The 26286-nt window shown below is 33.5% G+C and overlaps 1 protein-coding gene across 2 annotated transcripts in view; it reads left to right on the top strand.

Annotated features, from left to right (window-relative positions):
* EPB41L4B (erythrocyte membrane protein band 4.1 like 4B) overlaps nt 1-26286 on the top strand; it is a 221204-nt gene that overhangs the window by 61621 nt on the left and 133297 nt on the right. For both annotated transcript variants that reach the window (XM_074281837.1, XM_074281836.1), the window contains exon 3: nt 25526-25568. In XM_074281837.1, the coding sequence (XP_074137938.1) occupies nt 25526-25568 (43 nt within the window). The remainder of the gene's footprint in view (nt 1-25525; nt 25569-26286) is intronic.

The following is a 26286-nucleotide window of genomic DNA, read 5'->3' as shown; positions in this document are numbered from 1 at the left end:
ATAAGAATATGTCACATGTGAAATTATCGTTCATTTATTTTTAGCATTCACTTAAATTTTTTAAGTTTCGAATTCTTCCCTTTCCTCCCACCCATTGAAAAAGGCAAGAAATATTGGTAAAATTGTACTCTCCATTCTGGAGAGCAATTTGGAACTATGTCCAAAGATCTATAAAATTATGCGTGTTCTTTGACTAGATTTCTATCCCAAAGAGATTAAAGGAAAATTAAAAAGACCAATCTATACAAAATATTTATAGCAACTATTTTTGTGGTAGCAAAGAATGAGAAGTTGAAGGGATACTTGTCAGCTGGCTGAACAAGTTGTAATATGTGATTGTGCTAAAAGAAGTGATGATTAGGATGCTGTCAGAAAAACTTGGGATATGAACTGGTAAAAAGTGAAATGAGCAGAATCAGGAGAATAATATACAACAATATTGTATGCTGATCACCTGTGAGTGACTTAGTTTTTCCGACCAGTACAATAAGACAAAATAAAAATTTGCTTATTTTTTACTGAGGCAATTGGTTAAGTGATTTGTCACATAGCTAGGAAGAATTAAGTCTCTTAGGTCGGATTTGAACTCAGATCTTCCTCATATCAGGGCAGGTGCTCTATCCACTGTACTATCTAGCTGCTTCATTGTTAAGAATTTATGATAAAAAATATTGTTCATCTCTAGATAGAGAACTGATAGAGCTTGATTGAAGATTGAAGCATGATTTTTCCCACTTTTTGCCTTTTTTTTTTTTTTTTTTTTAGTAAAATTACTAAAGGAAATTTGTATGATTTCACGTGTATAATTGACATCATGGTTCTTGCCTTCCCAATGGGTGGGGAAGAGATGAGAAAGGAGAAGAGAAACTCAAAATGTCTATAAAGCAAATACTAAAAAGAAATATTAAATTTTTAAAAAAAGAACATAGCTTCATGATGTATTCTTGTGAAAGAATAATAGAGATAATGCTGCAAGTCTTATAAGAGCAGATAGGACAATGAGACATGCAAGTTATAACTTTCATGGAAAAGGAGAGAAATGTTGAAGGGATGGCAACAACCATCTATTTAGTACTAAGTGCTTTATAGATTTTCTCACCTAGGATCTATTGGTGTTCCAGTGATTTGATCAATGACCTGTAAAATGGTTTCCATTTTACAGTTAGGAAACTGGGACCAGACGCAGGTTAAGTGACATGTTCAGGTTATATGACTAGTAATTATGTTGTTCAGTCATTTCCATCCTGTCTGACTCTTCATGACCCCATTTCGAGTTTTCCTGGCAAACCATTCTTTGCCTTCCACCTTATTTTACAGATGAGAAGACTGACTTGTCCACTTTTCCACAGCTACTAAGTGTCAGACACCAGATTTGAACTCAGAAATATGAGACTCCTATTTCTGACTCCAGACCTGGCACTCTGTGTGCACTATGGCACCACCTAGCCGCTTGTACAGCCCATAATTACTTGAAATCCCAAATGAATTCAGGTCTTTCTGACTCCAGGCTCAGTGCTCTATCCCTTATGCCATCTAATTGTCTCTAGTATAAAGACTGCTAAGACAGTAAGTGTGGGGTGGATGATGTAATTAAGCATCACATACCGGAGGCAGTATGACTCTCCAGGCTTTTTGTGATAGCCCCACAAGGATCATTTGTGTGGGAGTAGTTTATTTAGAATTAAATTATATTATTGTTTTTAAGTAGCAAACCTTACTGGATCTAATGCATTCATTTGTAGGTCACTCACTAGCCTGCCACTTGACTCCTCCTTATTTTATCTTAGTTTAATTGTTTGAGTTCTAAAGAAATCCAGGGATAGGTTTGGATATTTTCTTAATAATGAATAAAAGTGCAGCCTCCTCATTAATTAATGTGTTGTGTTAAAGATTTAAACTGGGAAAACCTTCTTTTCTAATAGTAGTTACTCACTTCTAGATTTCTTCTTATTAAGCAATTATTAAAATTACTGAATATACTATTAAGGGAAGTCACTAGTAAAACAGGCATAGATAGATATTTTGGTTGTGAAGAAAACCTTCAGTTATGTAAATAAAATTTTTACCATTCATTTCACTCAAGGTATTGATTAGTTTCTCAAGAAAAGATTTAATATTTTTCTCCCAATATTAGAGTTAAATTCAGTCCAGCAGGAAATAAATTATTTTAATCTTTTTTTTTTTCTTCTCTTTAGCCATCGTGTATGACAATCTCTTCAGAATTGCATTGTGGGCTGACAGTTCCTCATAGACTTTATAGAATTCTCTTTGTAATGTTTCTTCACAAAATAACAGCTGACAGTTCTAACAAGAAAGTTTCTTGCACCTTTTTTGTCTTTTCCAGAGATTGCTCATAGATCAGAGTTAACACATTCACACACACTCAGTCTCTCTCTTTCTTTCTCTCCCTCAAACTGTAGAGGCATCTCCTAGCAAGGTATTTACAATTGTTACTCCAAATTATATTCCAACCTGCTCCCCTCCCCCCTGAAAACATTCCATAGTTCTTAAAGATATAGTAATAATAAATATTATTATAGATATATAATAATAGATATAGATTTCACTGAGATGATCATCTCTGTGAAAAAGCTTAGTGAAACAGTTATTACAATTACAATTTTTTTTTATATTAGATTTTTTGACCATTTCCAAATCACGTCTCATAGTATGGTTCTCTTCCTACCAGATCCTGAATTCTGACCCAGGACTCCAGGGCAAACTTCTTTTGCCCAAGAACCTATCTATCCTCTCCTGATTGTTTCCAAACAATGGTGTTACATGCAGATTCATCTCTCGTCAGCTTTCTAGCTCTCTACCTCTCTCATTGGATTCTAAACTTCTTAAGTGCAGGGACTATTACTTATATCAGTGTCCCCATCACTTAATAATTTTTAATTCATTCATTTGTTATCCATAGTAAGAAATTGGTACATACATATTCCTGAGTCCTTTCCAGTCATTACTGTTTGTTTTTTGTTCTCTGGAACATAATATATTATTAGCTAGTCTTTGCATAGAGAAGGAGAGCACAGTGCTGGGGATAAGTCACCCATGACTTACCTAAGTCAAGGAGAGCTGGGTTCTAGAACTTCTTGACTATATAACTATATGCAAGTTAACCTCTCAGTTTCCCAGACAAACATTTAAGACTGTATTATAGATAGCTGCTAAATTAATGATCCGTGTGGATGGAAAATGTTTTAGAATCAAATGTCACTTGTTACTCATTACAAATATCAATTGATGACATGGGGGGGGTGGCGTAGAGACCTCCATTGTATTTATGAAATCACAGGTCTCTATCCTGTGATACATCACTAATTATCATTTGTAACAAGCTGTAATTTTATGGATATTGTATTATTATTTCTTTTCATTCATGATATTTCTAAGTTAACAACCTATTATTACATAAGTCTTATTTCATTCTGAACAAAAATATTTTTGTTCAGTCATGTCCAACTCTTCATGACCCCATCTGGGATTTTCTTGACAAAAATACTGGAGTGATTTGTCATTTCCTCTCCAGATTAAGAAAAATTTACATTTACATTTACAGATGAGGAAACTGAGGCAAATAACATTAAGTGACTTGCCAAAGATCACCCAGCTAGTAAGTATCTCAGGCCAGATTTGAACTTAGAAAGATGAGTTTTCTTGACTCTAGGCCCAGTGCTCTGTCCTCTATACCATCTAGCTGCTATGGCCTATGCTAATTCATTTTGTGGAAAGTTAGGGATAGTGGTATAGTCTATACTGTTACTAGAATCTCTTTTATCTTGGGCTACTTTTTAGAGTTAAATCTAACCCTGAGCTGTTAAAAAGTATTTAAATTTACTGGAGCAAAGAGATTAGTTGGGAATTTCTCTTTGTTTTTATTATAGGCAGTGCTTTACTAAGTGTAGGGTTATGCATTCCTGCAAGAGTCACTAAAAATCAAAATGAATTAAAATAAGATTTTCTTATAGAAACAACAACATAATAAGTTTTGTTCCTGATCAAGGATTCACAGCTTAGCTTTTTTTTTAAAGGGGTTGGGGTGCTTACAGTTCAGATTTTTAATGGAAGGGATAAACACTACATTTAAGCAGTTATTTCAGTGGAGAATAGATTCAAGAGACCAGCAATATTTGCCCTGGAGAAGGGAAGACTTAGTTGGAACAAGTCATCTAATTTCAAATATTTGAAGGGTTGTCATGTGGAAACCCTTGCTTTCTATGGCTTGAGAGGGAGTAATTAGGAGCAAAAGGATTCAAATATAGAGTAAATTCTTATTCAGGTCAATGCTGGGTTTTATACCTCTAAGGCCTCTTCCAATTAGAAGATTCTATGATCAATTAAGCACAGTGACACACAAAGTAATTGTAGAATTTTCTACTTTATATGATAGGATCATGATCTCTCCAAATAGTTGTTTTGAATATCAAATAAGATATTATATTGTAAAATACTTGGTAAAGAACAGAGCTGCTTTTATCAGTGTCAGCTGTTATTATCTTGCCAAAGACTGTTCCTTGTAGTTTTTGCCCTGGTTTTATTTTGATAAGCCAAAGTTCCTTATGTTTAGGATACTTTTTTTAAAAAATAATTCTGAAATTTATTATTTGGTATGTGTAGAGAAGGTAGAGAGAGTGTTGTTGTTTTTTTGTTGTTGTTTAGGCAATCCAGGACTAAGTGATTTACCCAGAGTCACTGCAATAGTAAATATCTGAGATCAAATTTGAACTAATCCTCCTGACTCTAGGGTCAGTCACTGTGTTGCCCTGAAGGTTTTTTCCAAGCAGAAAAAAAATTGAAAGTGAAGATTTTAAAAATAAACAAATAAATTGACTAAAAGTTGTGATAGTACAGATTTATAATTATATACTTTTTTAGCATATCGAAAAGTTTTGTATATTTAATCATCCTTGGAGTTCTGGGAAAAAAAAAAGTTTTAATTATTAGAGATACCATTGCTCTAGTGCTGTGATTTGCTGTGGGATGTCAGCAGTTTTCAAACTTTTTTTATACTTTTTATTTTATTGATTCCCTATCTCACCCCCAGCCAAGGATTTTTGTTTAGAGATGATGGATATCAACAGTTATCATATTAGAAATTAAAGTGGATAATTTTTTTAAAATAACATTTCTTAAAGATAATGATAAACTCATTACATATTAAATAAATAGTATTTTAATGAAAAATAACTATTTTCCTAAAGAAAATAAAGTGGAAAAAATAAAAAATTTAAACAAAAATAAAATTTAGAAGAATGGTGTTATTTTTAAAGATATTTTGGCAAATCACTTTGGCAAATCTGGCATAACAAAACATAATGTCCCTACTGCTGCATTTAGTCTGCTCATTTGATGTACATGAAGAAAATCAAGCCTCACATAGATAGGTAGTTGGAAAAGAGAGAAGTATTTTAATAAGAAGATAGCATTTTAGTTACATTATGAAAATAGTTTTGACCTAGTAGACCCTCTAACGGGCTCTTGGGGATGCTAGGCCACACTGTGAAAAATGCTACTGTAGGATATCTGTGAATAGATATTTTAAAATGGTTCAACTTTTCTCCAATATTATTTTTCAATATAGTTGTAATTTAAATTGAACTTTTTCTTACAAAGTATTTTAAAATTATTAGAAAAAGAACAAAGATAAAGTTTAACTAAATATTTTATATGCAGTTATAATTATGTGACCCAGAAAAACTCCTAATCTTCCTATCCCGGAGGAAATCAAGACTACCAGAGGATTAGACCTTCCAATCTAGTTTTCCCAGTTCAGGGCATAGGAAACAAAGTCTATTCAAAAGAAAAGTTAAATGGTTTCTCTGTTTTCCCATGAAATATTCTCTTGCATTTGAATTTCAATATGAAATTTCAGTATAAAAATGGGATATAACAAAAGGGGAAAATTCTGTCACCATATGGAAGAAATGATGTCTGGTGGACATAAATAAAATAAAAATAAATTTAAAAAATAACTAACAAGAATGTCAACCAAGATAATTGACAGGAAGTGAATTAATCATGTAGTGAGAGTATGGTACAGCTAGTGGGGAAGCCTGTATGCATGAGTAAGTGTCTAGGAAACCTCTCTACATGCTGAATTGAAATTTATGGAAAAATGTGGATGAGTGTCCTACAGATGAGAAGGCATGGATGAATTCTTTCTTTATTCCCCTACTCCCCATTTTCTTCCATTCCTGTTACTTTGTGTTTATATATGGGGTTTAGTGTGAAGGATCCCATGAAGTAGTTACATTATTCAGTTTTGCACAGTTGTCAAAATTATATATAAAATTTGGTAATTGGTCCCAGCTCAATGGAAGTGTGCAGTATGGATTCAGGATTCATTAGTCACATTAATTGAGACTCCTTTATCTTTTTGTGTATAATTTCACACATATACATTACCTCTCCTTATAGAATGGAAATTCTTTGAGCACAGGGATTGTTTAATTTTTGGGTTTTTTCTCTAGAACCTTTTATAGTGCCTGGAATACAAGTATTTATTGAATGCTTGTTGATTATTTGGAGGGGATGCCAACATGTATGAAATGATCAAATTATTGAAGTTTTTGATTTAATAAAGTTCCTGGCATGAGTAGGAAAATTAGAAATCTGAAGAAAGAGTTCATCTTAAAAGTGTTCAACATTTTTAATAAAATTATATTTTAAAACCACATTACAAAGCACTTCAGTGAATGGCAAATAAAATTTGACTGTGGGACAAATTACATAGAATAGTGTGATGTACTAGTACTCAAAAGATCAATAAGCATTTATTAATAAGTACTATTAGGTGTCATACCCTGGATTAAAAAAGAAAGACAAAAGGCAACCTATCCTCTTATGGAGATCCCTTGGTAATTAGAGAGACTTGCAAACAACTATGTACCTACAAGGTATAGAGAGGATACATGGAAATAATCAATAGAGGGAATAGAATTAGGAAAGATTGGAAATTAGAAAAGTTGGTGGGATTTTTACTGGAAGCAATGGAAACCAAAAAGAGATAAATAAGTAAACTTGTCTAGGCATGAAGTGAAAATGTTTAGAATCAGGAGATCTTGTTCTGGGAATAGCAAGGGGAGCCTTGTCTCTGGATTACTGATCACTGGACTGGGAGTAGTCAGAAGACAATGAATTTTAGTTCTCTTTTTGCTATTTGAGTTTAGTCAAAAGCTCTTCTGCATCTTTTGGCTTCATTATTTTCTTTTGTGGATCACTTAGTCTCACCTCAGACAAAGCGTGATTTCGTGATTCTTCCCCATCCCTCTCTGTACAGCGAAGCATAGTGAATCTTTATGGGACATAACCAGTTCATAAAATTGTATATTTTTTCTAGACCAATAATATCAGCATTATAACATAGTTCTTATTAGAAATTTCACATGCAATTTCTTAAGTTGAGACTGAACTTTGAGGATTTGAATATTTTACAATTCAATTATTTCTTTTTCTGCCACCTAAAATTATTGCCCCATATAGGAATATGGTCATTATATAATAGACTAAAATAGCCAGAGTTATCTACAAACCCTATTTGTAGACTGTCATCTCATCAAATCCTAAAAACAAATTAAACATTTAGAATACTTAGCTGATATTTGTTGAAGGTGTAAAGTTTTAAGAAAATCACAACCCTTGTACTCATGGAATTTAGAGTTACTCTCATAGAGATTATTGAGATTTGATCAGATTTATAATGGTAATATGGTGATAAAAGGAAAAGATTAAATAAAAGGAACATTAGAGTAGCATTGTATATCTTGTATATGAGGGTATGGGAATTGAAGGGGAAAGCATTGTATAGAGAGCATTTGGATACAGATCAATGGAAAGAGGAACAAAAAGGATATTTTGGCAGGAATATACTATCAATCACCCAGCCAGAAGAAGGAAATGGACAATGAGTTCCAAATAGATCATAGAGCTTTCACAGAAGTATGATATCTTATTGATGGAGGACTTAAACTGTGTGGACATTTACTAGAGCACTCTTTTTGCTTTTTTAAAGCATTGGATTTCAAATCAAAGAACTTGACTGAAAAACTGGTTCAGCTACTTGTTATCTATTGTGACCAGAATTACTGATGAAATTTTTTTATACTTTTTTAGAGAAGGGAGGGATCTTTTTAGACAAATAAATCAGCAGTTTTGGCTAGGAATTATTGGGATAAGCCAGGTCTGATGTTGAGGTTAGAACCTTAGCTACTTCCTTTTCTCATTGGTTTTCCTAGCTAAGTCTGAAAAGAAACAATTCCTCCAGATGAGAGAAGCCAAGATTTTTAGGGAAGGTGATGAAATTAATCACTTAATATTCATTAAGGTTGGAGGTGAGCATTTGGAATGATGGCAGTCCTGCTCAATAGCCTAACATAATATGGCACTGCAACTACTATTAGTTACCCATTTCATTCCATTCTTTCCATTCCAAAGACCTTTTTCCTTCATGGAGAAAACAGAAGCAAGGTAAGAATTAAGCATCTTAAAATTGACTGTGGTTATCCATTGTAATCATGTCTCTATCACCAGCGGTGAGTAACCTCTCCATTCATTAATCTTTCATTTTCCAAAACAGAGCTAGAACTTAAAAAAAACTAAATAAAATACCCTTTTTGTTGTCCTTAGTTCTACTCATTATTCTTAGGTCATGCTAGGTTTCTATTTTTGACAGACTATTCTTAATTTTTAAAAATTTAATATACATTAATTTTTTGTTTACATACCCATAGATATTTCCCCTTGTCTCTTTTTCTACCATTATTACATTGATCTCTTCTTTGAAACACCACCAAAAAATTAGTCTGACACAATGTCTGTATCTAACAATATGTAACCCTTTCCATGTGCCATGTTCCAAATTATATCTTTCTTACAAAAAATTGGGTGTTTTTTTTTTTTGCTGGGTTTTGTATTCACATCCCAGCTTGAATATTTTCTTATTACAAAGAAAAGTAAGCAAAAACATCTGCTTTAGAAATTTTACATTTCCTCTTTTGTTTCATTGTATCTTCCATTTTTCTATTACTCAGCATACAGCTTCAGTATCTCTTGGTTCTGCTTATTTCTGTCTTCATCACTTCATACAACATAAATCAGTTTCAACATTTCTATGAATTCCTTTTATCCATCATTTCTTACTGTACAATATCATTCTATTACATTCATATATCATAGCTTTTTAAAGCCATTTCTAATCAATGAGCACCCATTTGGTTTCCTATTCTTTTTTACTACAAAGAATAATATTGTGAATCTTTTGGAATATATTGGACATTTATTTCTGCTTTTAACTTTCTTGAAGCATATGGACAAGCATATAGACAGTTTTGTCACTTTTCTTGCTAATTTTAAATTAAAATCCATAACATGGTAGTACCAACATTGCCTTGTTTGCCTTGTGTTCTTCTGAATTTCCTTCTGCTGTCTTTTGTGTATTTTAAAAATATTTTTTGACATTCCTTTCTTTATTGTTTTGTTATTACTATCTCCACCCTCTTCTTCTTCCCTGTCAACACTGTCCCATTTTCTGATCTCCCCCACAGCAAATAAAAGACCTTTCTCATAATAGAAATAAAGGTAGACAAAACAAATGTGTATTATAATGGCAATATTGGAAGTTGTATGTCTCACTGTGTATTTACATACGTTCTATTTATCTCTCCACCAAGAAATGGAGCTGGCGTCATTGGTTTTTCTGGAACTATTCTTGTCATTACATTGATCAGAGTTCTTAAATATTTAGTTTTCATTTATATTTTGATCATTGCATAAATGTGATTCTGTTCACTTAACTGCATTATTTCATACAAAAATTTCCTTGATTTCTTTGAATTTAGCCTTTTCATAATTTTTCATATTACATTCTATTATCTTATTATGCCATTATTTGTTCAGACATTCCACAATATATGGACACTCCATTTGCTTTCATTCTTCCTTTCCTCTCAAAAATTTTCTGTTATATTATATATATATTATATATATATTATATATATTGATATATACTTTTTGTATGTGATTCCTTTAATTTTTTTCCTTGTCCTTTCAGATCATAAGCCTAGGGCATACACAATTTAATGACTTTGGAGAATAGTTCCTAAATCACTTTTTAGAATGGTCAGACCAATGTAAATTGTTCAGTATGTGCTTGCTCCCCCACGGCACCTTTTAACACTTGCCACTGATTATAAGATGGAATTTTATAGTTATTTTAACCCTCATTTCTTTTGTAATTAAGAATTTGAGATTTTTTGCTTTTTTAAATAGAGGCTTTTTAAAAAAAAAATATGGTTGCTGATAGCTTGGATTTATTTCCTTGACACAACTACCATTACATGTCTTTTTATTGTATATCTATTGGGGAATGGCTCTTGTTTTCATATATTTGTGTAAATTTCTTATTTGTCTTGATTTTCTGACAGTTATCAGATAAACTTGCTGATATTTCAATTAACTATTTACCATTCAAATTCTAATTACATTGCTTTTTTTTGGGGGGGGTACAAAACTTTTCAAATTATATCATTAAAATTGACCGTTTTATTCATTCTGATTGTTCCTTGTTTGATCAAGAATTATCCTACATAGTTAAGAAAAGTATCTCTCAGGGGCAACATGGCATAAATGGATAGAGCACTGGCCCTGAAGTCAGGAGGACCTCAGTTCAAATCTGTCCTCAGACACTTAATACTTCCTAGCTGTGGGACCCTGAGCAAGTCATTTAACCCTAATTGCCTCAGCAAAAAGAAAGAAAGAAAGAAAAGTATCTTTTTCCACTCATCTCTGTTTTGTTTATGATATGAACTTTTCTATTTAGCTTGCATATCCATTTAGAGTTAATTAATATATAATATGGGAAATTAGAACTAAGCATAATTTCTCCTAGGTGAGTTTCCAGTTTTCCCCAATTGGTTTTTGCCAAATAGTGAGTTCTTACCTAGAGTTTGTTTTGTTTATTGAACATGATGCTACTGTGTTCAGTTTCTTTTGTGTACCTAATCTTTTCCATTAATAAACATTTCTATTTTTAAAAGAACTACTTGTAGGATCTACTTGTAGTTGTGAGTTTATTCTCTTCTGGATTTTTTAACCTATAATATTTCACAGAAATTGCTTGGTATTTTCTTATGTTTACTTACATTTTCATCATCTTTGGGATTTGAGATTTTATGCTTGTCTTTCTCTGCTCTTAGAGGCATTGGATGGTTTTATTTGGCCCTGTCTTCTCTGAAAGCTGAACATCAATGGTAATTTATTTTGGGTAGCTGGTATTAGGCCCTATCATCTCATTTTATTTTAATTTCTTGGTTGTCCACTGTGGGTTACTTGCTTCTTGTTTCTTCTTTTTGCATTATGTTCCATTAAGAATTGGTTTCTAAATGGTATTTACACACATATATTGTATCTAGGTTATATTGTAACACATGTAAAATGTAAGGGATTACCTGTCATGGGGAGGAGGGAGTGGAGGGAGGGAGGGGATAATTTGGAAAAATGAATACAAGGGATAATATTATTTAAAAAAAATAATAAATATATATAAAAAAAAGAATTGGTTTCTACCCTTCATTGTTGTTTTAAAAGGACCTATTGGGGTGTTAAAAATCACATTGTCTTGGAGACTCATACACAGTTCTCCTAATCCAGCTCTCAGTTACCCCTTTGCTCAGAGGAATAGCTGCCAGGTGGCATTTCCTTGTGTAATGACCAACGGGAGGAGCTAGATCTGTTCTATCTCAAAGTCTTTTGATAAGACAAGGCCAGCCTCTGGATTCAGAGGCTTATAGGACTTGAGTGTCCTGCATTATCTTTACAAAGAGCCTTGGCTTGTGATTTGCCTGTTCAGAATTCTTAAAGCTTTGAATTGTGTTTCTGAGAGCTGCTAACTTCCTTCCCACTGCTTTCCCAGGCTTTCTAAATTCCAGATGGTTTCCTTAACCTCTTTTGCTTCTGAAGTGGTCACTGGTTTGTGATGCTCCTGTTGGGAATGCTGGTTGGTTTAATCTCTATTTGTATGAGTTTCCTTGGTCTCCTCTTCTTTCTCCATTTCTGTTAGCTCTTGGCTGTTAGAGTTCATTCATTCACTTTAGTTTTTCTAGTATGACTTTCTACCCCCTTCATTCTCTTTCACTGTTTATTAGTTTACCTGGCTTTGACCCTTTGACCATCCTCCAGCATTTTGTGGCTATTATTTGTGTGTGCAGCCCTGGGCTATCTTTTTTCAGAGGACTTTCTGGAGTACATTTTAGATATTTACTGGATTTGAGAGAAAGCTAGTTTTTTTATACAGTCTTTCACACCATTATATTAAATAGAAACACCATAATTTTAAATTCAAGTGCCCATTTGGACCCTCTTCTGATAATTACATTTTTTGTCCACTCCCCCACTGGAGCAATTTTTTTATGATAATAGCTTCTAATTTTTATGTGCAAAGATAGTTTTCAACATTCACTCTTGCAAAACCTTGTGTTCCAACTTTTCTCCTTCCCCCTTCCCCTAGACAGCAAATAACCCAATATAGGTGAAACATGTGCAATTCTTCTAAACATATTTCCACATTTATCATGCTGCCAAGAAAAATAAGATCAAAGGGGGAAAACAACAACAACAAAAAGAGTGAAAATACTATGTTGTGATCCACATTCAGTTTCCATAGTCCTCTCTCTGGCTGCAGATGGCTCTCTCTATCATAATTCTATTGGAATTGGCCTGAAACACCTCATTGTTAAAAAGAGCCATGTCCATAACATCTAATCATTGTATAATCTTGTTGCTGTGTACAATGATCTCCTGGTTCTGTTCACTTCAATGAGCATCAGTTCATGTAAGTCTCTTTAGTCCTTTTTAAAATCAGCCTTCTGATCGTTTCTTATAAAACAATAACATTCCATTATATTCATATAACCCAGGTATCAATTTTGTTTTATTTTGAATTTTTTAAAATTAAATATAGACTTACTACCACAGTCTATTGTTGTACTAGGTGGCTTCTTATACACAGAGTGCCAGGCCTGAACTCAGAAAAACTCATCTTCCTGAGTTCCAATGTAGCCTTTGATATTTAAGTAGCTGTGGGACCCTGGCAAGTCGTCTAACCCTGTGTGCCTCCGTTTCCTCATTTGTAAAATGAGCTGGAGAAGGAAATGGCAAACGACTTTAGTATCTTCACCAAGAAAACTCCAAATGGGCTCATAAAGTCAGATATGCCCCAAATGACTGAAGACCAACTTGCAGCTGCAAGGTAAAACCTTACTTCTTTCTAACTCCTTGTATGTGCCTGATGATAGCTGGCAGGACATGCATAGATAGGAAATCTTTGTCCTTTGATTTGTAGTCAGGCCCTGTATGCCATGCACTGCACTCCCTAGCTGCCCCATGAATAGTAGTACCAGATGCTTTACAACAAAGCAGCAATCATCAAAATAATTTTGTGTTCTTTTTAAAAAACAGAAATGGTTATTGATGGAAAAATTAGACAAAAAAGACAAAAGAGGCAAGTCTGTGTGTGACCATGGTCACTAGACCTCTGTCTAAAATTTAGTTTGCCTAACATCACCATCCCTGCACGCCTCTGTTGTTTGCTTTGTAGTTTAGAAAATGACCCTTGCCTGCTTTCTCCTGGATGCACCTCAGAAAAGCAGCATGGGATGCTGTCAGCAAAGTATATAGCTCCACAAGTGATGACCCCACACCAATGAAAGTGGGAGCTTCTTCAGGGAGATAAGGCAGGGCCATTGGCCTGTTTCTATTGTTTGTCAATGTCTATTGTTACTTAAACTCTTTTTGTGACCCTTGAAGACATTTGGATCCTGAAAGGACATGTTTCTCCTCCCCCAATATTTCATTAGTGTTTAATACTTTAATTAATTTAATTAATATATTGATAAATATTACACTTTCCAATTACCCAAATATACCTTTTCTTTCCTATATTTTCATGTTGGAGTTTCTACTGAGCTCTAGTCTTTTCTTGAGGAATGTTTAAAAACTCTGTTTTATTAAAGGTCATGAGGACTTTCTAAGTCCACACTGTGACTTAGACTTGTTTTTCCAGTTTGTTCATGCTAGACCATGACCTGTAATCTGTATTTCTCAGTATTGACAAACCAGAACCCTGCCACTTTTTCATAGTTATCAGAACTGCTGCTAGTGTTCCAGTTTCCTCTTTGCTGGAATCTTATTTCCAAAGCTACTCTATCCATAATGAAAGATTCTTCTGAGGTAGAACTAGTCCCTGCTACTGTCACTAGTTTCTATTTAACCTGTATGGCTTCATTCCTCAATACATACATAAGTAAATCACAAAAGTCATAAGATTTAAAACTGGAAGGATCCCAAGGAATTACCCAATGCAATCTCTTCATCTTATGGATAAGGAAACTAAAATTAAAAGAAACGTATAAGTGGCAAATCTGGAATTTGAATTTTGGTCTTTTGATTCCAAATCCCTGGATTTGGAGTACTAACTCCTTATGCTGCCTCCCATAATAAATATGTAGATGTTTCATTTGTCTTGTAGGTTGATTATTGATATTTATTATCATATTACTATAGCTTTAAGAGTCAAATGTATATTAAAAGAAGCAATTTGAATTGTCAGTTGAAAAATTATTTACTCTGATGTGCTTCTTTCTCCCTGTGGAGTCAGGGAGAAAATATATTTTATCTGTAATCTATATAGAGCCCATGGGGAAATTCCAGGAGGGAGGAGGTAAAGTGAAACTCTCTTCATCAGAATTATCTTAGATGTTAGTTGTACACAAACATTATAAAAAACATTTGATAGTGAATTTGAAAGAAGCTGAAAGGATGTTTACTCAGATAACTGAAGGGGGGGGTGAGGTGTGAAAACTATCTTTGCTTCCTAAGGGGCTAAATTTCTCTCTTACCTTGAGACAAAACAAAAACAAAAACAAAAACAAAAAAAAAAGACTAAAGAAATTTTAATCAGTATTGTAGTGTGATCTGAATAATTTCTCTACAAGGGAAGAGGAGTCATTTATTATTATATTGAAAATTTGAGATAATTCTGACTACGAACTTTTTTAGAACCTAAATATTGTAAATATTTTTAATATCTTTGCTTTATAACTGTTTTTGTTTGTTAATAAATTGTGTTTTAATATTTTCTTAAACATTTAAAATAAGAGTAGTAACCTTTGGGAACTGTTTTTCTTCAATTCATTAAGTCCTTTATAGATTTGGGTGGTGCTTGAGCTAATTAATGGGAAAGATAGTATTAAAGAAAAAGAAAACACTTTTGGATTTCTTTAGAGTTTGGGATGATCAAGTAAATGAGGAACAAGTGAAATGGTGGGCTTAAAAGTGACAGAAATAAGAAAGTGATTAGACTCCTCATTAAACATGGCTATGATCTGAGTTACAAACTTAATTTCTAGGCAGATAACTTTGAGTAGGAAAATGAGGGAATTTTTTTAAATTCACAAAATTGGAATAATAAAAGATAGACATTCTCTGAGTCCCAAATATCAGGGATGTGGCTTACTTTCATCTTATGAGGAGGGAATGTTTGAAATCAACATCCAGAAATCCCTTACTTTATTTATTTTAGGTTCCCATGTTCCACAAGGGAAGATCATGTTTACTCATCAGATAATCAACTCCAAAACTTCTACCAATTTTTTAAAACCAAATTTGTTGAGATGTAAGACATTCCTATATGAAAACTAATATTGTCTTTCCTGAGGTCACACAGACCTCCTGGCCCCAGATGCCATCAATGTTAAAATGATACCCACTGTTTATTCTTTTTTTCTTTGAGTACTGAGAGTATCTCCAGTTAGAGGACCATGAGCTTTTGTATAACACAAGGCCATTCTCTCTACCTCATTATCTCATTCTCCTAGAGATGGATGGGTACTCTGTTCTACTTTCCCAATATCAAAATGCCTCCCTATTTTCCCATACTCAGAAAAATTTTGCCCAGAAAGTCTTCCTAGCCAGTTGGCAAATTAAAGTTTCATCAAACATGTCACTAGTTAATAAAATTCCATAAGTCTGATGTTCTTTAAAAAAAAAAAAAAAAAAGCTTAAAAAAATCTTTGGGGGATGTATTTGAGAAGAGAAGGACTGAGATGTTTCTTTAATTACACTAGCTTATAGTTGTCCTTTTGAGTTGTAGCATGTATCTCATTTTGATAAAAATATTTACTGTGCAATAAAGAAACAGATGTTATGAATTTATTTGTAAGAACATGAATACAGGAGATTCATTCACCCATTGACCTTCACTAGAGTCCTATCTCTTTCATTAAAAAAAAGAAAAATTCTGTACCATATGTGTTTATTAGCATCTTTAAGTAAATTAATGATAACCATTACCCATCATGCTAAGTATCAGCTTGGGAGTCAGATTCAAGAGTAGCATTATTGGAAAACTTTATTCCTTAAACTAAGCATTGTTTTTTTAAAATTTTTATTGTCTCAGTAGTCTTTTAAAAATAATACTTTATTATCCCCCAATTCTCAAACAATTCTTAACATTTTTTTAAAGTTTGAAATTCCAAATTCTTTCCCTCCTTACTAACCTTTCCCCCCCCCTCTGAGATGGTAAGCAACCTGATTTATGTCATACATGTACAGTCATATAAAACATTTTCAAATTAGTCATTTTCTACGAGAAGACTCAAAAAATAAAGAGTATGCTATGCTCTATGTTCAGATCATATCAGTTTTTGCTCTGAAGGCGAAATGCATGTTTCATAATGAGTCCTATGTGATTGTCTTAGATCATTGTATTACTGAGAATAGCTAAGTCTTTCACATTTTTTGGTTTACAATATTGCTTTTACTGTGTGCAATGCTCTCCTGATTGTACTTACTTCACTTTGCATCCATTCATGTAAGTTTTTCTGTGTGTTTTCTAAAATTATCTTGCTTATCATTTCTTATAGCACAATAATATTCCATCATACCCATAGATCACAATTTGTTTAGCTCCAGTTTATGGGCATCCCCTTGATTTCCAATCTTGGCCACCACAAAAAGAGCTGCTAGAAATATTTTTGTACAAGTTGGTCCTTTCCCCTTTTTTCCTGCTTTCTCCCTCCTCTCCCTCCTTCCCTCCTTCTCCCTTCTCCCTTCCTCCATCCTTCTCTCCCTCTCTTCAAATTGCTCTCCAGAGTGGTTGTAGCAGTTCACAACTCCACTAATAGTTCTTTGATCTTTTAGAATTCTGTCTGTGTGCTGTGTTCTTTTCTATCATCTAATTGAATTACATACTGAACTTTCCATTCTATATTCTGGGCACGCCCATAATATGTTGAGCCTACTTCCACTGAGGAGGTAGTAGTGGAAAGATCACTGGATTTTCAGTCAAGAGACTGAGTTTGAAGGACACTTCCAATTCATATTAACTGTGTAACCTTGGGCAAATAATTCATACCTTCTCTGAATCTTTTTCTTTGTCTATAAAATCAAAATCCTAATACTTGTTTGACTTACCTTACTGTTGTAACAAAGTGCTATGAGGTATTAGTGTGTTACTGTATCATCATCTTCAGACTAGATAGAAACTGTTGTAGTCTGTCACAGTGGATAAGAACACTGGGCCTGGAGACAGGAAGATCTGACTTCAAATTCCTGCTGAGCAAGTTACTTAGCTTCTCTTTCCTTTAGTTTTCTCAACTAAGAAATCAGATTTAAAAAACAAAACAAAAGAAAACAAAAACCCCTATTTTTCTAAGCTTTTTATGATGATCCAAAGAGATAATTGTAAAATGCTTAGTGCAGTGCCTGGTGCACAATAGGCAGTTAATAGGTGCCTAAATACCCCTAAAAAAAGTTGGGCTTTGGATTCCTTTCTATTTACTTCAGGAGGAATTCTAGAACCAATAGCCATTGTACATAAGCAACATTCTACAGGCTTAATTGGTTTTTTATAGGCATTTTATAATACTATTTCTCCTCAGTTTTTTCATCTATAAAACAAAGGGCTAGTTTAGCAAGTCTCTGTGGTTCTTTCAATCTCTGTGTCTATAAATTTAAATTATGGTCCCTATTAGATTTTTCCTAAACAAACAAAAAAGACTAAGTTTATTTACCTTACTTAAAATCTTAACCATAACCCATTTCAGTTAATTTGAGGAGCCTAGGTCTATGTATTTACCCCAAAAGGATATTTATCATAACCTATTTCATATAATTTGAACCTCATCCATATTTTTGTTGATGGAATTAATATCTACTACGAGTCAAAAGATATATCCACCCCTAAAGTCCTGGATCCCTAAACCTGTTCATTTGTCTTAAAATTAAGCTTATTTTAATAATTTGTTTTTAGGTAGAAGCATTGTTCCACTATGCTACAGTTAGGAAGATTTGTGTTCAAATTCCATTCCTGGCTCTTATTTTCTGGGTGACCTCAGCCTGGTTACCTTCCTCTGAAGGCTTCAGTTTTCTGATCTATGTTTTGGGAATGATAATAGCTATAGTGCCTACCTCAAAAGGTTGTTATAAGGCTCAAGTACAATTCTTTTATGGTTTTTTTTCCCAAAATGTCATTAAAATCAAATTGAAATCAAAATGTAAAAAGAAATTTAAAAACAGTTAAAAAAAAGTTTTTGGAAATATTCTTTATAGAGGTATTCTACATACCTATGTAAGCAAATTAGGTCACTAAGAGAAATGTTATTTTAATAAAAAGTTTATTATTGTAGAAAAATCAATTTCATGCCATTTATTATTTACTTCATGCCACCCCTATGAGAGCTTTAGAGGCTATATTCTGCAAGAGAAGCCATCATCAGCCCTTTCATGTCAGCCATAAGAATCTCATGCATGGTCCCTAAAAAATAACCAACTCTGGAAGTTTGCTTTACAAATTCCATGCCATTCTTTCTATCCTTGCAGCTGTTGTATATGACAGAAAATTTAAAATTGCAAAGTTTCTCAAAGGAAATGACCTATTTTAGGTGTCTTGCTAATAAACCAGTGCATCAACCTATACAAATGTATTATTATACCTTTTACTTCTTTCATAGTTTACCAACTATACTTTTTTATTGGTGACTGGGAAGAAGGGGCAGTTAAACTCTGGAAATGATGGACCATGGGTAAGCTTTAGGTCAATCTCTGGTGAAATTCTAAAATTATTAGTAAATAATGAGAAAGATCTACAGGAAGCAGAAAAGCTTCATTAAAGATGATGTTAAAGCAAACTAACCTCATTTCTTTTCTTGATAAAGTTACTAGATGAATGGGTCAAGAAGTACTGTAGAAAGAATGTACCTCTCTTTCAGGAAGGTATTTCCTAAAAGTTTTCATAATATCCTTATGAATGTTAGATTATAAGCTCCTTGAAAGCAAGGACTGTTTTTTGCCCCTCTTTTTTTTTTTTTTTTTTTTTAATCTCTAGTGCTTTAACACCATACCTGGTTGAATTGAATTAGTTGAATTGAATTGAACAAGAAAGAAAATGGTACTTTGGTTGATAGTAAAGTAAATTAGTTAGTGGAACAGCTATACCCCAAGAATATTGATTTATAAATTGATACTAGCCTAAAAAAAAGACTTTAGCTAAATTTGATAAGGCTCTAGCACAGATTCTTTCCTGACCAACATTTGATTGTTAGTTACATGAAGATGAACACAGCTGACTCAGTCATGTTTGAAAATGCGACAAGGCCAGAAATTAAAAAGAAAAAAGAATCAGGCTCCTGCAAGATCTTTACAAGTTTCAGGGATAAGCAGAAATTTTAGAGACAAAATGTAGAGAATCCTTATTTATGTTAAAATAATAATAATAATAATAATAATAATAATAATAATAATAATAATAATCGGCAGAACAAATAAAAGATAGAGAAGGTCTAAGTTCCAATGGTCTTGTGATGGGGAAAGCCATCTGCATGCAGAGATAGGACTGTGGGAACTGAATGTGGATCACAACATAATATTTTTAGTTTTTTGTAGTTGTTTGCTTGCATTTTGTTTTCTTTCTCATTTTTTTTCCCTTTTTGATCTGATTTTTCTTGTGCAGCAAGATTATTGTATAAATATGTAGAGAAGAATTGCACATGTTTAATATATATTGGATTACTTACTGTCTAAGGGAAGGAAAAATTTGGAGCACAAGGTTTTGCAAAGGTGAATGTTGAAAATTATCCATGCATATGTCTCAAAAATAAAAAGTTTTAATAAAAAAAAAAGATAAAGGAGAGCTAACTTTCAAGGAACAGGATATTCTTTAGGAGGAAGGTCTGGGTTGCCGGCAAGTGGAAGAGGGGAGATGTCACCTCTTTTCCCCAGGTGTCCCTTACCACTGCCTAGATATTGTGCTGGTCGCTGGCACCGGGAAGATTTGGGTGTCAGAGAACATGTTCAATCACCCACTTACAATAGCTGCTGTGCAGAAATATCCAAATCCTATGAATCCAAGTGTGGTTGGAGTTAGAAGATGTGTAGATCCCACTGAGAAGTTGTCTAGCCAAAGACTTTTCAGTGAGGAATGCCTTCTGTTGTAAAGTGGCTTATCGGTGTAGCAAGAGCCCAAACATATGTGCACATTTTAAAATTCACTAATATTTAATTTACAAATATAGTTTCAATAGATCACACACACACACACACACACACACACACACACACCTCATCCTCAAGAACTTAGTAAAGACCATTTTGACTCAAAAATCCATAATCATTGTGAAAGGAGTGAATGTTAGTGATTATCTAGAAGAATTGATGGAAAGCATAATATCTAATGCTAATAAAGGCCCATGGAGTAGTGGAGTGCATAATTAAAGGCTGAGATTGAAGAGCTTCAGCAAGAGGAAGTATGAAGACCCCTATGGCCACAGCAATATTTGTTGAGAATTGGCCTTTTTTATGAAATGTTAATAAGTCCACCAGGATGGTAACATAGTTGCTTCAATATGTAAGGTAGTCTAAAGTTTGGAGAAAGGCTGCAACTTTTGGTGGAAAAAGAGAGAAGGTACCGGGTTTCCCAATATATGGAATCAACTGAAATTAATATTATCCCAAAATACCATACAATATCAGTTTTCCAATATGTGAAGAGTTCAGAATATTTCAAATAGATGCCTTGACTAGAGACTTGCATGCTGAATTTCTGTGAGGTTGAATTTTATAGCATTTAATTTATGAGACTACCTGGTTTTGGCCCAACTCCAAAATGAAGTAGAGCTACCTTTTTGAGCATGATTGCCCAAGCAGTGTTTTCATGTTGTAATAACTTTCTTTGGAAAGAAATAAAATATATTACTTGAAATCCAAATGCAAACCACTTATTTGTACAAAAGTGCAAAGCCTTAAATGGCTTTGAAAAACTATGACATTCTCATTTGGTACTTAAGTGATATTTTTGTAGTGAACATTATCATTAAAGTGATATGTCTCAATGTAAACCTGATTGCATTACATCACAGAGTACTGTGTTGATTTGCCAAAATTTTTCTTTCTGTAAACTGAAAAGATTGAACCAGATGGCTTCTGAGGTCTCTTTCCATTCCTATATGCTATGATCTCTATGATTTATAATCTCCCTGTACTTTGTTTTGGCTAGGCTCCTTTTTTTTTCTATATTTTTAAGGAGTATAATGAGAAACTAGAGTGAGTCTAGAGGAGGTAACTTGAAACTCTGTAATGAGCAAACAGGTTGTTAGCCTGGAAGAGACTTGTTGACACATAATTCATGCACCCCCTGAGAATGGCAGAGCTATATAAAATCTACATTCTGCAATAGAAGCCATCATCACCCTTTTCCTGTCAGCTACAGTAATCTCACATATAGTCTCAAAGAAAAAATAATCACTCTGAGGAGGTTCAGCATTTGATGAAGGGCTCTTAAAGTGTAAGTAAATTGGTTTACTCTTTGTAGGTCTAAAGGGCAGAAATAGGACTATTGGGAGTGCCTCCAGAGAGGCAGATTTTGGTTCAGGACAAAGAAGAACTTTGTAATAACATTAGCAATTAAAAAATGGAATGAGCCACCTGTAGTGATTTTTTTTTCTTTAAACAAGAAGCTGGATGGCTATCAGAGTTGGAAAGAAGATAATTATTTGATGTCTTGTACTATTCATTCCCCTACCCAAATTGGATATTTTTTTTCCAATCATCTCTCCCCCTCTCTAGTGCATTCTTTCCCCAGTTGCCAAAATAACCTTCTGGTAGCTTATATCTGATCTTGTCATTTTGACATTTTTTTAAGTTGTTCCTCACTGCCAGTGGGATTTATTTTTCATTGCCTTAGCTTGACATTTCAGACCTGCTACAATCTGGTTCCCACTTACTTGAGAGCAGCCTTATTTCATACTATTCTCCCTCTCAAACTCTAGTCCTGCCAAACTAAATTGCTGGCTATTTGCCAAACGGCATTCCAGTGGGTATCTTCATGTACTCATGTAAGCAGTTCTAACCCCCCCCCCCACATGGAATGCCCTCTTGCTTCACGTCCACCATTAAGAATATTTGTCTTTCTTCAAAGGTCAAGTACTGCTGTTCTCAGAACCTTCACTAATAATTCCAGTAATTAGTGTTATCTCCTTCTTTAATTTTCCTAATATATTTGTTTGTGCATATTCCAAATTCTCACCCACTCCCAAACCAAATACAATTCAATTCTTTGAAGACTTCAGTTCTTTCATATTAGTCTTTGTATCTCTAAAACTGTAGCCTTTCTTTATGGCCTCTTTTTTCATTTTTTATTTTGGCAAGGCAGTCAGCATTAATTGATTACCCAGAGTCACACAGCTAGAGTCAAATGTTTTAGGTTGCATTTGAACTTGGGTCCTTCTGATTCCAGAACTGGTACTCTAGCTACTTGCCACCCAGCTGCCCATAACATTGTTGGTGTTTAAAATATTTGTTGAATTGAACTGTAGTCACTTAAGTGATTAGGATTATTAATTCTCTTCTTTTTTTCCTGGAAGTTGCTCAGACTGCTGTCAACATGCTCATCTGTTGCCTTATGTTAGCTCACCGATATGGTGGATAGAGTGCTGGGCTTTCTGAGTTCAAATCTGGCCCCAAACACTTTATCTCTGGTATAATAATAATGTACCTAAATGAATATAATAATGGATAATAATATATAGGTATAATGGGCATAATAATAATAGTACCTCATCCCAGGGTTGTTGTAAAGGTCAAATAAGATCATATTTATCAAACTAAGACATGTTGTTGTTTATTCCAATCATGTCTGACTTTTCCTGGCCCTGTTTGCAGTTTTCTTGGCAAAGGTACTGAGAGTTGTTTGTTGTTTTCCTTCTCCAGCTCATTTTATATTTGAGAAAACTGAGGCAAAGAGGGTTGTTACTTGCTAATAAATGTCTGAGGCCATATTTAAACCTAAATTTTCCTGATTCAAATTATATTTATGTATTTATATATAAATACATATGCACATGTATATATATACATACGCAGATTAAAGCATGCTATTTTTCACTTTCTGTATTGTTTTGTTTTGCTTTAGGTCTATATCTTCTTTCACAACATGACTAATGTAATATGTTTCACATGCCAAATAAAGTATATCAAATTGTTTACTATCTCAGGGAGGGGGGAGGTAAAGGAATGAGAAGAAAAAGTTGGAATTCAATTTTTAAAAAATGGATGTTAAAAATTGTCTTTACATATAACTGGAGGAAAAATAAAATATTTTTAAAATGGAAAAAAATAAATGCTTGTTCCCTTTCCCTATTCCCTTATGTTATACAGAATTGTCTGAGAGTCTGACTCCCTTATTAAGCATGTGTATATATACATGTTTATATATACATATACACAACACACACTCATATTGCTGTATATCTTCTGAAGACACTAAAAATGTAGAACCAGTAAATGTACTATGTATTATGGAGTCATGATTACGAATTTTAATTGTAGCTTTTTGTTTTCAAAATACATGTAAAGATAGTTTTCAAATTCACCCTTACAAAATCTTATTCCAAATTTTCTCCTTCCTTTCTCTACATGCCCCTCCTCTAGACAGTAAGTTAATCCCAATATGTTAAATTTGTGCAATTCTTCTATACATGATTATGAATTTTAAAATCAGGTATGTATAGACTATATTGGTAATAATCATACTATGGTTCATCATTTCAAAATCATTTCTTTGTCAGGAAACCTTTTGAATAACAGATGGTGGTGACTGGTCCTCACCTATGTTATTTTCTGTGACAAATAGAATTCTCATTTTGAATAAGAACATCCAAAGTGTGTGTGTGGGGGGGGGTATAAGAAAAGAGGAACAAGATTAAATTTCCCTTTTTTTTTTTTTAAGAATTAATTTGAGGGGCAGCTAGGTGGCACAGTGGATAGAGCACCAGCCCTGAATTCAGGAGTACCGGAGTTCAAACCTGATCTCAGACTCTTAACACTTCCTAACTGTGTGACCCTGGGCAAGTCACTTAACCCCAGCCTCAGAAAATTAAAAAAAGAATAAATTTGATATTGGAATATATTTTGGAATATTAAATATATTCCATTAGAAATTAAGCTGTTAATGCTAATATATGGATAGGCCCCAAAAAAGATAACTAACAGATGTACCATGCTTTGCAAACAATAAAATTCTAGTTATTAGGCATTGTTTTATGGAAGCTTTTATTTATAGGGGTAATCTTTGGGTAGGTACTGTTATAAATACTGAGTTCCTGCTCAAATTGGAGTTGATCAACAGAGGGAAGATACTAGTATTGAAATCAAAAAAGACTATGGGGGAAGGGGTGAGATGGGACAGCTAGGTGGCCCAGTGGCTAGAGCACCAGCCCTGAGTTCAAATCTGATCTCAGACACTTAACACTTCCTAACTGTGTGACCCTGGGCAAGTCACTTAACTCCAATTCCTTCACACACACACATGCACGCGTATGTTTTAGCTGATATTTGAAGGAAGCCAGAGAATATGAAGATGAGATTTTGGATATGGGGGGAGACAGTCGCTAAAAAAAATCTTACATGAAACCATTTTATCTAGAGAGGGGAAAATAAACAAACAAACAAATATTACTGAATCTTGTTTAAAAAAAAGATTTTAGGCAAGACAAAGGCTGTTTAAACCTTAGTATTTTCACATGAAACATAGGTCTCAGTTCATCGTTTTCTTTCCAATTCAACGGAATAAAGAGGCATCATGAATTTTCATTTGATACCTTTTATGGTTTGTGGAGTAGGAAAGGGCAGACAAAGATGATAATAATGTTATTACCATAAGTTTGTAACAGCTTGTCTCTTTACCCTTGGCAGTACTAAGGAAAAAATGTATTTAGAACAAGAAAATTTGTTGGAATCCCTTTTGGAATACTTAGGTTCCATTTCAGAAGGAAAAGCAATGGATTCCCAAACTCAGTTTTGGAAAATTCAATTTTAAAAAGTAAATACCTGTTAATATTTGCAAACACTCAAAGACCTGTTAGAAGGAAATGAAAAACTTTAAATTTTCTGAAATTGCTGCGATATAATATATTTATATATTTACTGAATTCCTTTGATGAAATAGAGGCACTAATAAATATTTTCTTTCTTTCAGCACTGGCTAGACCATTCAAAACCTATTAAAAAGCAAATGAAAAGTAAGTAACCCCAAATGCATATTTCTTATTTTGTTTGTTTTCTGTGAAATTAATTTTTAGCATCTTGGCTAATAACTTTGAATTATATTTTTATTAAATCTGAAACCATGAAGGCAGAATTAATTTTAAATAAAAATTTCAGATATTTTCAAGTTGACAAAGTTGTTAAAGCTTAAATGTGGAAAAATTTAAATAGTTTTTAAAAGATCAGAATGTTCTCTATAAAGAAGCTTAACTGTACTTGTAGGTTTCAAGCCATACACTCCTGATGGGAGAAAAAAACAGTGATTCATGCAGTATTCAGAAAACTTGTTTTGATGAACATAGAATAAAATGTCATTTAGTCACCTGCATTTAGTACTTGCCCACATGGCTTAGTTATTTTCTAAAGGTCCCTTAGAACATATTGTATATAAAACAATCATAGATATGAGTATGTAGGACCTGATCTATCTCATTTTACTAGTGAGGATGTTCAATAAATTTTCCAAAGATTGACTCTTTGGAAAGTATTTATAAATTGTATTTATATGTTTCAGAACATTATTTTCCTTACCTTCCATTTCCTTGTCCCCACGTTATTCATAGTACCCTATAGAAAGTTGTCCTTGACATTGCACAGCATTAAAGAAGTGATACCCTTAAGATGTGAGGTGGTTTTGAGTGTTAGTTCTAGAATCAGAAATTCAAATTTAGTATCAGACATGTACTGTGTGAT

The sequence above is a fragment of the Sminthopsis crassicaudata genome, chromosome 1 (assembly GCF_048593235.1).
Source record: "Sminthopsis crassicaudata isolate SCR6 chromosome 1, ASM4859323v1, whole genome shotgun sequence".
NCBI classification, from domain to species: Eukaryota; Metazoa; Chordata; class Mammalia; order Dasyuromorphia; family Dasyuridae; genus Sminthopsis; species Sminthopsis crassicaudata.
Note: the sequence above shows the minus strand (reverse complement) of the source record. Positions and strands in the feature narration are given on the sequence as shown.